The 13,371-nt window shown below is 45.1% G+C and overlaps 1 protein-coding gene across 2 annotated transcripts; it reads left to right on the forward strand.

The window, feature by feature from the left end:
* Nucleotides 1–106: 106 nt before the first annotated feature.
* Nucleotides 107–12,826, forward strand: RCN2 (reticulocalbin 2). Of its 2 annotated transcripts, XM_053272261.1 has the most exons (7): nt 107–586; nt 2,331–2,436; nt 3,911–4,107; nt 5,318–5,431; nt 9,434–9,530; nt 10,150–10,292; nt 12,074–12,826. In XM_053272261.1, exons 1-7 carry the CDS (start codon nt 122–124, stop codon nt 12,224–12,226), a joined length of 1,275 nt encoding a protein of 424 aa, XP_053128236.1. In that variant the 5' UTR covers nt 107–121; the 3' UTR covers nt 12,227–12,826. The 2 variants fall into 2 exon arrangements, with proteins under 2 accessions (XP_053128236.1, XP_053128237.1); XM_053272262.1 differs by lacking the exon at nt 5,318–5,431.
* Nucleotides 12,827–13,371: the final 545 nt, after the last annotated feature.

Here is a 13,371-nt window from a genome sequence, read left to right on the forward strand (position 1 = left end):
GCCAGGGATTATGGGAGCTGTAGGCCAACATCTGCAGGAGGGCCAAAGCTGAGCAGCCCAGCCTGCCGCCCCACTCCACCGGCTGCGATTCCCTCCCTTTGCATGCAAGCATGAACTGCGCATGCTCCTCCTCTCCGAGCAGAACAGGACGCCAAGCGGGGCGGGTCTGCTCTGCATCGGCTGCCCCGCTCCCGTCCCGGCTAGGCCGCCATCCGGCAGGGGGCGTCCGAGAGGCGCCCTCCAGGCTAGGCCGGCCCGGCGCTCGCCAAGCAGCAGCAGCAGCAGCAGCAGCGCCCCCGCTCGGCCTCGCCTGCCTGCCTGTTCGGTGCGGGAGGCGCGAATTGCCGCCGGGCAGCGCTTCTCCGCTTCGGGCTCAGGCACCATGCGGCGCCGGGCGGCGCCTCCTTCTCCTCCGGCGCGGCGGCGGCTGCTGCTGCTGGGACTGGGCTTGCTGCTCGGGGGCGCGGCGGCGGCGGCGGCAGCGGCGGGAGGCGGGCTGGGCGAGCGGCTGCAGCAGCAGCGGCACTACGACAGCGAGGGCGCGCACCTGCCGGACTACGACCGCGAGGCGCTGCTGGGGGGCCAGGTGAGGGGGGAGGAGGCTGTTGTGGGGCGGGGGGGGGGGAGGAGCAGGAGGAGAGAGCGACCTGCCCTGCTAACTCATCGGTATTGCTAGGGAGCCATCTCCGTGGGTCGTCTTCTTCCCTGGGGCCGTCCGCCAGATAAGGGGGGAACTACAACTCCCAGCATCCCCCTAGCCACTGTCTGTGCGTGCGTGCGTGCTGGGAATTGTAGTCCATCCACATCGGGCTTGCCCCTCGTTAAGAACCCCTGGTCTGTATTGCCGTGGGGGTGGGGCGCACGCTCCTTGCGTGGGGTCAGTCTTGCCTCTAGGGATTCCCAGATGTTGACTACAACTCCCAGCATCCCCAGCCATTTATAGGATGGATGCTGTTGGGTTCCCCTGCTAACTTGGCAAAGAGGCACCTTTTAAAAGTGGTGATTCTCTTTATTGAGCTGGGGGAGAGCAACTGGCCCTATCCACCCCCAGCACAGCATCCCTCCAGTGACTGTTGCTGGTGTCTATCTTAAGTTTCTTTTCAGATTGTGAGCCCTTTGGGATCCATCGTATTTATTGTTTATTTCTCTGTGTAAACCGCCCTGAGCCATTTTTGGAAGAGCCGTGTAGAAATCGAATAAATAATGTTAATAGTAATAATAATAATAATTATTATTATTATTACATTTATATCCCGCTCTTCCTCCAAGGAGCCCAGAGCGGTGTACTACATACTTGAGTTTCTCTTTCACAACAACCCTGTGAAGTAGGCTAGGCTGAGAGAGAAGCGACTGGCCCAGAGTCACCCAGCTAGTTTTCATGGCTGAATGGGGATTTGAACTCAGGTCTCCCCAGTCCTAGTCCAGCACTCTAACCACTACACCACGCTGTGCAAGTGAGGATAAAACAGTCCTGCTCAACCTAGGTGCCCCCCCATCCACAGCTGTTTCTGGACTACAACTCCTATAATCCCCAGGCACAGTAGCCAATAGCCAGGGATTATGGGAATTGTGGGCCAACATCTGCAGGAAAGCCAAAGCTCAGCAGCCCAGGAATAGAATGTGGGAATGTTGCTGAGCTGTGTTTCCCAGCAATTGTGGCAGAGGATGCTGGGAATTATAGTTCATCAACATCTGGCTTACCCCATGTTAAGCACCACTGGTCTCTATTGCTATGGGGTGCACTGCTTGCATTGGGTAGGGTGAAGCTCCCTTAGGAGTGGGGCTGTGCTTGTGTGTTTGGGGTGGAGAAGTGCTGCTAGTCCAGGCTTGCTTTCGTGAATGTGAGAATAGGAGCACAGAATATGGGGGCCAAGGCAGGCACTTCCAGTCCAGGGGGCAGGATCCAGACTTACGGGAGGCATGGCTGGGCACCATTGACATTGAATGATTGATTGAATGAATGAATGCTTGATTGTTAAATTTATATAACACCTTTCATTAAAATAACCCCAAAACGGTTTACAGCAGAATTTAAAACAAGATTATTTGCTTGCTCTTCGTATTTATTTATTTATCACATTTATATACTGCCCTCTATGAAACCATATGCTGTAGTCAACAACATCTGGGAATCCCTGTTAGAGGAAACACTGGACCTGTCTGTTTTTTAGTCAGTGGGCAGTAGTCAGTCATGGGAGGGTTAGGAAATGGGCCCAATAGCATTAGATGTTTTGCTGTCTGCTGAAAATATCTGTTTTGGCCGTGAGCTAAGAATGATCACCCACTGGGATTATCTACTTGTTTCTAGTCGTTTCTCTTTCTCCCCAAAGGAAGAAGTGGAAGAATTTGCCAAACTGGATCCAGATGAACAGCTGAGAAGACTAAAATCCATTTTCAAGAGAATTGACATTGACGCTGATGGGTTCCTCACAGAGGGTACACATTTTAACTGTGCTTTGACTAATTTTTGGAATGGTCTGCAATGGAATTTCTGGGAGAATAGTGAGAGCATTCAAAATAGGATTGTGCTCTTGCACAATAAGTGCAGTAGGTTTGTGCTCTTGTACAAACTCCCATCACGCTTCAGGAACATGGCGGGGCAGCGGGTGTGAATGCATTTGTGTTTGGAGTGTACCTGCTGTGGAGCTCTGTGTGCCAACCACTGTACCTAAGGATTTAGGAACATAGGTTGCTGCCATATACTGAGTCAGACCATTGGTCCGTCTAGTTTAGTATTGCCTACCCAGACTGGCAGCGGCTTTTCCAAGTTTGCAGGCAGGAGCCTCTCTCAGCTCTATCTGGAGATTCGGGGAGGGAATCTGGGGCCTTCTGCATGTAAGCAGGCAGGTGCTCTTCCCAGAGCGGCCCCATCGCTAAGGGGAATCTCTGACAGTCTCCCATTCAAATGCAAAGCAGGGCAGACCCTGCTTGGGACAATTCAAATTAGCTACCACAAGACCTCTCATAGCTCTTCTCACTAGGGGAGGGGCTCCCAACAGCAGGTAATAGTGCCCCTAGGGATATTTGTTACCCTAGGGATATTTGACAGGGCCACTCAAAAGCCTTTTTGCATCCCTAGTCTGTAGCCCCACTATTTGTTCCCCATCTGAGAAACACATCCTCAGTGATGTAGAAGGGAAGGAGGGGGGTGAAAACTTTTCTCCTCTGCTCCTGATTGGCTGGCTATGTGTAGAAACTCAGAATACTCCTTCCCTCAGCCTGACTGGCTTCACAAAATTACTGAGTACTCACACTGAAATTAATGGGACATGTAAACTTGCCCCATTAATTTTAATGGGAGTATTCATATGTAACACAGTCTGAATGTAAGCCAGTGAGTGGAGTCATATAACTAATCCGTGTGTGTGTGTGTATACGTATACATGCACACACAGACACTAAGAATTTATGTGGGGTACGTGATCTGAAGTTCTGTGACAGAAGGGGTATGCTTGTTAAAGTTGTTTGATAACCCTCGCCCTAGAGTAATTTTAAGCAACATTGCCTGTGTCTACAAATGGAAATGCACAACAAATCCCCTTTTTAGTAGCAGTTGTCCGTGAGTGATACTAAAATTTATGTCGGTTTTCAAAGAAATCTAGAAAACAGTGGCTGATCAGCCCGACTAGCGAAGAGCACATGTAAGGCAACTCCGTGGGGCCGTGTCAGAGAGCGTCATGTCCCCCCTTCTACAAAGGGCTTCCAGAGTCCAGGGGGTTGGGGGAGTTTCACCCACTGGCACAACAGTGTGCGGGAGTTGTACATGGGGCCCCCATCACATCCCCACAAAGCCTCCTCACAAGCACACTTGGTTAGTCAGGATGTTGGCCACGGGCTGTATTTGTTGATATTTATTGGGCAAAAATAAAATCAGTTTGCCACCTAATTGTGTTTTGGGAAACCTTCACAGATGAGCTGAGTTTATGGATCCAGCAGTCTTTTAAGCATTATGTTGTGGAGGATGCTAAGCAGCAGTTTGGTGAATACGATAAAGATGGAGACGGGCATGTCTCCTGGGAAGAATACAACATTCAGATGTATGATCGCATCATCGACTTTGAAGAAGATACAACTTTGGAAGACACTGAAGAAGAATCTTTCCGACAGGTAAGTGGCCTCAAGTAGCTCCAACCTCGAAAACGTTTTCCCAGTTTGCTTACTCTTGCCTCCCTCAGTATTAGCCAGCTTTTTGAGCAAGTGTGTGCTCAGACAGGGGTTCCCAACTTGTGGCCCTCCAGATGTTGCTTAACTACCACTCCCATCATCCCTAGCCACAAGAAATTGTGGCTGGGGGGTGATGGGAGTTGTAGTTGAGCATCATTTGGAAGATCGCGCGTTGGGAACCCCTGCTGTAAGTGAAGTCCTTATTTCTAGGGTCTTCGTGCAGTCCCCTAAACAAGCAGCATTGCTAGCACTTTCGAAAGATAAAAGACTAAAAAATAAAATAAAAATAAAAGAAATATTTTAAATCCTCGTCAGAGCTAGGGATGTGCACGGAACTGGTTTGAACAACCGGCAGTTCCGCAAGTTCAAAGCAGGGAGGGGGTTTGACTGCAATTCTTAACACATTTTGCAGGGGTACGTATCAATGAACTTTGTGAACTTTCTTTGCGTAAGCCAGATATGGGCAAATACTGGAGTATTCTTTTCTTCTCAGTTCCATTCTCAGCAGCTCACTTAACTTGGTCCCCAACATGCTTTTAAATTTGCATTTTGGTGGAAGAACTGCTGATAACTTTGATCACATCATTAGATTTTGGTCCTCTGGATAGTCATATTAAGATCTGACTGAAAAATGTGCCCCTTCTCATCGTACTCATAAGTCCTTTGGACAATTCCCTAAGCACTTTAATTTTGCGAGATTCTTTTTCTTTTCTCTTTTTTTGGAGCATATTTTCAAAAATGTCCATTCTATAAAGGAATTTATCTAAGTACATCTTATTAATTTAAGTGCTGTATGACATTATAAAATTAAAACATGCTGCATTTAATTAGACACCATGGTAGCTGTGGCAATTTTAGATAACTCTGTAGTGTATTATTTTAAATTCACTGACTCTGAGTCATATTGTGTGGGCAGAACCTTTGGTTCATCTTTCTGTGATCTGAATGTCAGCTAGGATAATCAGGCTTGTTTCGGTACGTAAAAGATCAATCTTGTAATAAGTGTGGTTGTTTTATCAATGCACTAGCAGAAAAATGTACATACAGTGTCACACTGCAATGAATACATTAAGATGTCTGTCTGCGTTTTATTCCCCCCCGCCCCGAAGCAAAACCCTGCAACCTGCATTTCATTTTCCCCCTTGTTTATAAGCTCCATTTAAAGGACAAGAAGAGATTTGAAAAGGCCAACAAGGATGGAACTTTTGGCCTGAATCTTGATGAATTCATTGCATTTGAGCATCCTGAAGAAGCAGAATACATGAAAGTAAGTTTGAGAGAAAATTGCTGGCTTTTAAAATGTTCTGTGGGGTTATTGCTTTGTACCTGTGCTTGCCATTCTTTGGGAAGCATCCTTGTATATCACCGCAGGGCTGCTTTAGATCAATGTATGGATTTTTCTGGGTGTAAAACTGCTTTTCAGTTCAACTGAAAATACTTCGCTGGGCTTTCAAGTACAGGAGTGTGAATGTTAAGCTTTAGGAAAATCCAGCTGACTAATGGATGCGCTATGAAATGTGACATTAAGAGAACAGTGCCAGTTCACCATTAGCTTGCCAGTCACGTGCAGGTACAGTCCCTGAATGCAGTACATGCACCTGAAGATACCGCTTTCAGTATTTTCAGGCATAATCATGGATGAAGTGAAATAAATCTTTGTTTTTAATAGGCTCAGAGAGTTATCTTTGGCATTTGCTTTACCTGTAGAATATTCTTGACTGACCAGAGTATCTTAGTTTGTATTGAATATATTTCCACTTGGTTTGGGGTACTGCTTTCCTTTTTTGAGGTACTTTTTTCCCCTTTGTACTTTTTTCCGTTTTTAATCTTTGTGGTACATGTATGTGTATACATTTGAAGCATGAAAGAATTTGTTCACAAATGTTTTATTTGACAAACGTATTGTAAACAGAGACAGGTGGCTAGAAATGTTGTAATTGAACTAATACACACTGAGGGCATGCACACGAGCAGCCCAACCCGGGTAGGGTTGCTTGAATGGAGCGCTAGCATTGGGTCCAATTCCAGTGCTGTCCTGCCAGGTAGCCCACGTTTTTTACCTGGGCTATTTCTGAGGTAGAAGGGTGCAAGCGTGCCCTCTCTACCCCAGTACCTTGTCACGAAGTAAGGAAGACTAGTAGTGCGAGCACTATAAGATATTTCCCCTTAGGGGATGGAGCTGCTCTGGGAAGAGCAACTAGGTTCCATGTTCCCTCCTTGGCAGCATCTCCAAGATAGGGCTGAGAGAGATTCCTGCCTGCAACCTCGGAGAAGCCGCTGCCAGTCTGGGTAGACAATACTGAGCGAGATGGACCTATGGTCTGACTCAATATATGGCAGCTTCCTGTGTTCCTATGAAGTACCCAGTTGCAAGAGCGCCCGGCAGTGGAGGAATTCCCCAATGTACCATGCTACAGGAGTGGTGCATTGTGGGATGTCGGAGGACTTCCTCCTCCAGCTCCAAGCTCTGTCGCTTGCCATGGCACAACTTGTGGGCCTCAGTGAGAGGCAGAGCTTAGAGAAGCCGGCGATCATGTGCCTGCCTCCCTGCCAGCCCTCCAGGGCAGCATTCCCTCTAACGGATTTCCAGATGTTGTTGACTACAACTCCCAGCATCCCCAGCTCTGATGGCCTCTGGCTGGGAATTATGGGAGTTGTAGTCAACAACATCTGGAATTCCCTGTTAGAGGGAAGACTGCTCCATTGTTCCCTCTAAGGCATGCGCATGTGTGCACGCTCACACATTTTAAAATGTCCGCTCAGTTTATTTTAGATCCCGCTCAGGTTGAATCAGGGAGGTCCCACTCTGAATGCATGTGTGTACACACTGCCTTGATAGTGTTGCCCAGAACAAAACTCATTCTGCCCACAGATGAAAAAAATTAAAGAGAACACTGTAGCCCCTCCTGGCTCCGAGCAGGTAGGTCATGCGGTCGACCTTACTGTGTGGCTAAACTTTGGGATGTAATGATTTGAGCAAAGGGCAGGAATGCAGTAAGTGTGTGTGTGTGTTGAATATACTCCTTAATTTAAGAACATATTTGATCTCTGATTTGGGTGCCCCAATAAATACACAGAGCTGTTATACATCATTCAGCTCTGCTGAAGTAAATGGCAGAATTTCCATGGAGCTGGGTTGTACCACTAACTTCCTGGTAAACCCTTTCCTTCACTGAAACTCCTAGATAGGCTGTTATCCTCTTTGCCTGTCTGCGTTGTTCATGCCATGGCAGGAAAGTACACGGAACATCTCTTTACAGGTCCACAAGTCAGACTGTTCGCAATCGTGAAAGACATTCTGGGTTTAGCTTGTCACTCGGCTTACCTATAAAGGGCCATCAATTAGAATCTTAAGCAGTTCTAACGAGAAGGGAGTTCTTGAATTTTAAAGATTTAAATTGGACACTTCTGCATAAAGAACGTGATGCTGCCAAATAGGAAACTCTTACTATAGCTGGCTCACATGAGACATTTTTGTCCCTGTGAACAGTTGCCTCCATCCCCCCAAAAGTATATAAAGTAATGAAATCAATATTCCTGAATGTGTTTCTATATTTTTATTGCTTAGCTTTCATCAAGTTTCCTTTTAAACAGGAGAGATGCTTGCTTACAGAGCAACAAGTGATAGGTGTTGGTTTGGCTTCAGTTTCATGGGAGCCATGACTGAAACAAATCTGGTACAACAACAACAGCAACAACAAATATTTATATTCAACAGAAGAATCCAAAGCAGTTTACATTGAGAAATAATAAATAAATAAGATGGCTCCCTGTCCCCATAAGATAGACACCAGCAAAAGTCACTGGAGGTGCTGTGCTGGGGATGGATAGGGCCAGTTACTCTCCCCCTGCTAAATAAAGAGAATTACCAGGGGTTAGCAAGGGTTACAGGAGAGTATTCAGCATCTCTTTTGTAATAATCCTTTTGCTCCTTTGATTCATCCTAAAGGTAAAGAATGCCGTCGAGTCGGTGCCAACTCCTGGTGCCCACAGAGCCCTGTGGCTGTCTTTGGTAGAATACAGGAGGGGTTTACCATTGCCATCTCCCGCGCAGTATGAGATGATGCCTCTCAGCACTGTCCTAGATCTCTGCTGCCCGATATAGGTGCCAGCGGGGATTCAAACTGGCAACCTCTGGCTTGCTAATCAAGTCATTTCCCCTGCTGCGCCATTAGGTGGCTTCTTGATTTATCCTAACCAATACTAAATCTTGCTATACAGGAGGACCTGGGTATTTGCAGGGTTCCGTTCTCCGCTAGTGCCGTGGATACCCAAACGGCAAATACCAGGGGTTAGGTTTCTAGATGCTTCAAAAAATAGCTGAAAACGGCCCTAAACATAACTAAAAAGTGCCCTACCGCAGCCCCCCGCATTTCAGCAGTGCCCCTCAAAAGCACCTAAATCCGTGTGTGTGTGTGTGTGTGTGTTTTTAATCGAAAAATAACTATTTTCTGATCTTTTCTTTGTGAAAATGAACATAAAATGTTCCCAATCTCTCCAGAACACAAAATGGTGGCCAGAAATAACCTCTGTGGTCATTTCTGGCTGCCTCGGACACGCGGATTTAACCCTTTTTTTGGCTGAGTTTTCGTCACGTATACCACGGTCTAGTGCCTTACCTGGCCACGGATACACGAAACTGCGAGTGCTGGGCCTATGATTATCAAGGTCCTACTGTACCTGCCTAGGTGAAGTTAAGCACTCAGTGGTGTGGCTGTAAGAGTACAGACATTTGGTGGTACAACACTTAATGACTGCGACACCACATGTTTTCACTTGTACTTACTTTTCCTGAGGGCACAGTTTGTAACTTGGGTCCTGCTATAAAGCATCAGCTAGCCTACTTTGAGCAAGTGCTCAGCTACATAAAGTAAAGGTAAAGTGTGCCGTCAAGTCGATTTTGACTCCTGGCACCCACAGAGCCCTGTGGTTTTATTTTGGTAGAATACAGGAGGGGTTTACTATTGCCTCCTCCCACGCAGTATGAGATGATGCCTTCCAGCATCTTCCTATATCGCTGCTGCCCAATATAGGACCAGTGGGGATTCGAACCGGCAATCTTCTGCTTGTTAGTCAAGCATTTCCCCGCTGTGCCACTTAAGGTGGTGGCTCAGCTACATGGTGTCTGCTTATTTTATTCCTTTTAACTTGTCCCACCTTGTCTGGACTCCAGAATCTTGTATATTGCAGAACTGACCCTTATCCACTAAACAAGATTGATATATTAGGCAGTGTTATCTGATGCATCCCTTTTTCTCCTCTTTAACAGGAATTTGTTATTCAAGAGGCTTTGGAAGAACATGATAAAAATGGTGATGGATTTGTGAGCCTTAAAGAGTTCCTTGGTGACTATAGAAGAGATCCAAGTGAGTGGGTGGGGGTCTGGGGGATGAGGTTAGAAGTGCCTCATCCCACCTTGGGATTTTTAAATGAAAGACAGTATACAAATCTGGCAATAAATAAATAAATAAGTGCCACCAACCCTTTCTTTGGGTGTTTAAAATACAGTCACTCTCCAGGCCCTTAATATAAATTTTCTAAGCAGAAATTATTATAGCTACATGCTCCTCCATGCTTTTCCAGAGAGAGAGAGAGAGATTGAGTAAGTGTGTTTGCAACTAAACAGACTCATCACACTGCAAGCTGCCTTCTATGGGAATGTAGTTATATTTAATCATAGTGATCCTGGTTCAAGAGTTGACCGGGATTGCTGAGCTCTCTGGTGCTAGTTATGAGAATGCAGATTTCGTAGGCAACCCTGATAAAATTGCTGTGGTTAAGCCACATCTGTTCAAGATAGATAGCCAGTGCTTGTGAGAATGCAGTCTGTGGAATGATGGAAATAGCAGCGAGTGCTGGGAGCACACTCTTGCTGGGAACCACTACTTCCCTCTCACTTTCCATCAGCCGTGTGAAGCCGCCCTTACAAAGAAAGTTGTCTGAAAGATACGATTGTACTGAACAACATGTAAAATTTGTCTTTAGCTGCCAGTGACGACCCAGAATGGATTCTTGTGGAGAAGGATCGATTTGCCAATGACTACGACAAGGATAAGGATGGGAAACTCAACCCCAAAGAGTTGTTAAGTTGGGTGGTACCCAATAATGAGGGTATTGCTCAAGAGGAGGTAAGAGTTTTGAAGAACTTGCTGCTGAACATGATGGTCAGAATTCATCATACAGTTACATGTGCTTAGATCTCCCTTGGAATAAGTTGGACTTGAGCACACCTAATTGTGGCTGATGATTATAATAACCCCCTATAGATTTCAGTATCAGTATTTCATTGCTCATCTCTCGATACCTTAATATTTGGTAATGGGACCTGAGCAACATAAAGGGTTTTTGTTTTGTTTTTAACCCTTGGGCAGGATATTTTAATCCAGCTTTCTAAGTACCTTTAACATACCTATGTATAGTGGCATGTTACATGCAGCAGATACAGAAATGCTCTGCTAACTACTACTAGTCAGCATGTCATCTTTTCTGTTCTTTTGTAATATTAGGAATAAACATTGTCCTTGAAGTTACAGCTGAGGGCATACTGTGTATTGAACGAGCAGACATACCGTATGTCTGGTATCACTTTTTTACAACCCTTTTTCAAGTCAACCTTGTGATAAAAGAGAAAAGAAAAGCCTATCAATGCTTTGTTTTGTTTTAAAAGGTGGTACTCTGGTAGGAACAGGTGAGAATTTCATGTGTCTATATTTTATGATCTTTAAACATACGTTAATTGTTTTTGTGTGCAGTGCACCGGGCAAACTTTGGCTGTGCAGTGCATTAAAAAGAAACAGTCTGTGCTGAATGGCTATTGTGGTTGAGAGAAGACTGTTGTTTTTAATGCAAGAACATACACACATTCCCTTCTGTGTTTTATATTTTAAAAAATTAATGAGACATATCTTACTGATTTCAGTTATGCTTAGTTATAGCTGGTCACCTTACGTGGCACAGCAGGGAAATTTGTTTGTTTGTTTTTATTTAATGTTTGACTAACAAGCAGAAGGTTGCTGGTTCGAATCCCTGCTGGTACTATATCGGGCAGCACTGATATAGGAAGATGCTGAAAGGCATCATCTCATACTGCGCAGTAGGAGGCTATGGTAAACCCCTCCTGTATTCTACCAAAATAAAACCACAGGGCTCTGTGGGCGCCAGGAGTCAAAATTGACTTGATGTCACACTTTACCTTTACCTTTAGTTATAGCTAACTTAGCCTGGATGCTGTCATTAAGCTGTTTAAACATAGTGGTCATCCAGACTAACGTTGCACTGGCAGGAGAGGGTTTTCAACAGTCTCCTCCCTCATCTCTCTACAGCTGCCCTGTGCCTCCTGAAAATATGTCCCCGAGGGCCATGCAGCCCTTAGCAACATATTTTTCAGGAGGCACAAGAGGCTGATGAGGGATGGGCGATCCGAGAAAACCTCTCCTATCACTTCTTACCTGATGAAAAAGTTTCTTCCGCCAGTGCGGTACAATGCATCATTCCAAGAGCACACAAGTCCATTTATATCAGTGAACTCAAGGAAGCTTAACCTTGCATTGGGTTGTTGCTGGTTTCCTTTATTAGGTTACTTCAAGCCTTAAAGAAAATAAATTAGAATTGGGTATCTATGTAGGAAGATGTATAGGAGCAGGTGGAAGGAGTTCTGATATGAGCACAGTCCTGCCTTCTTAACAATCCTTTGAAGGAAAGGCCAGGATGCAACTATTTGCATAGAGTATACTATTATCTTGCTACTGTTATAAAACCAAAGTAGTAAACTGTGAATAGTATATTTTAAAAACCAAATAATTTTCATGTGCAAACCATGCAATGTTGCTGCTGTTCTCCTAACACTAAATAGTCCACTTCTTGTAACTGCCAGAGCATTTACCAAATATTTTGTCCCTTTATTCTAAAGGCTGTTCACCTGATTAAAGAAATGGACGTGGATGGAAACAAAAAGCTTTCGGTGGCAGAGGTTCTGGAGAATCAGGATCTGTTTCTCAATAGCGAAGCCACAGATTATGGCAGGCAGCTCCATGACGCAAGTTTCTACCATGAGGAGCTCTAGTTTGAAAAGAGACTCTTCGTTGCCCTTCTGTATGCCAGAGTTTGAATTTTTAAAAATACTGTTTAGCTTTGAAAGCAACAATACAAATTTTGTGTGGTTGTAATATACTGGTGTGTGCATGTGTATTAGCATTTTTGAGTTTCTTTGTTTGTTGCCTTTGGATGTCTTAGCCTTCAAAGCTTTGGCACTACAAAACCAGTCTCCTTTTAAAAGAAAGGAAACCTCCTTAAATGTTCAAGGTTTATACTGTTGTTTTTTTGAAACTTACTTGAAATGCAGAGATTTGCCAAATGATACGGTAGGTAATTACCACTAGTCTGTCTTAGATTACAGGCTAGTCTATTGTAGGTTTTTGAAAAGGGGGAAAACAGGGGAAAGGGTTTGCTTTCGGATTCTTGACAATCCTTCGGTTGGATTAAAGCCCTTTCCTTAAGGTTCTTGTGTAGATTCACTTCTTTAGAGGGTGTTTATATGAACTGGGGATCTTATTTTTGCATCTAGAGATTGATTTATTTTTTATTGTACTGTAATGATAATAGCTTTAGAAAATGTATTTAAGTGGAAACACTATTCACGTTGGAATAAACATTCTTATCTCACCCCCACCGCCACTTTTTGAAACTGTACGTCTCTTTTGGTACGAGTCACTGGAAACGGCTAGCCTGCACCACCGTGACAAGAGGAGCTTGGTAGGTGCTAATTTCATTGCCAAAGGAAAGACATTCTCCAGGGGTTCTCAAGCTTGGCTCCCCAGATGTCCTTGGACTTCAACTTCCATCATCCCCAGCCACAATGGCCTTTGGGGACTGATGGGAGTTCTAGTCCAACGACATTGTAGGAGGGCCTTTTCTGTGGCCGCCCCTCTTCTTTAGAACACTCTTCTCTCCCCACCCCCCGATTCGTTCAGCCCCTTCTCTGGCTGCTTGTAAGGCCCTTGTTAAGAACCACCTGTTTCGCCAGGAGTTTGCCCTCTAATAATAATAATTGTTGTTGTTTATTTTTAATTAATTGTTATTGGTATTGTTGTTGTTCACCATCTGGAGTCTTTGGAGGAGGCAGTATCTAAGAAAATTTTAATAAACTAGCCGACCCTGCACAGAGCATCTGTGCGGCGCTTTGGGGCCAGCTGTTTCCCCCTCCCTCTT

The sequence above is a fragment of the Hemicordylus capensis genome, chromosome 10 (genome assembly GCF_027244095.1).
Source record: "Hemicordylus capensis ecotype Gifberg chromosome 10, rHemCap1.1.pri, whole genome shotgun sequence".
NCBI classification, from domain to species: Eukaryota; Metazoa; Chordata; class Lepidosauria; order Squamata; family Cordylidae; genus Hemicordylus; species Hemicordylus capensis.

Excerpts from the sequence above, each read along its gene's own strand:
- RCN2 (XM_053272261.1), top strand. The coding sequence starts at position 122 with ATGCTCCTCCTCTCCGAGCAGAACAGGACGCCAAGCGGGGCGGGTCTG. Across the intron at positions 4,108-5,317 it reads AAGAAGAATCTTTCCGACAG|CTCCATTTAAAGGACAAGAA; the intron begins GTAAGTGGCCTC and ends CTTGTTTATAAG. Across the intron at positions 5,432-9,433 it reads AAGAAGCAGAATACATGAAA|GAATTTGTTATTCAAGAGGC; the intron begins GTAAGTTTGAGA and ends CCTCTTTAACAG.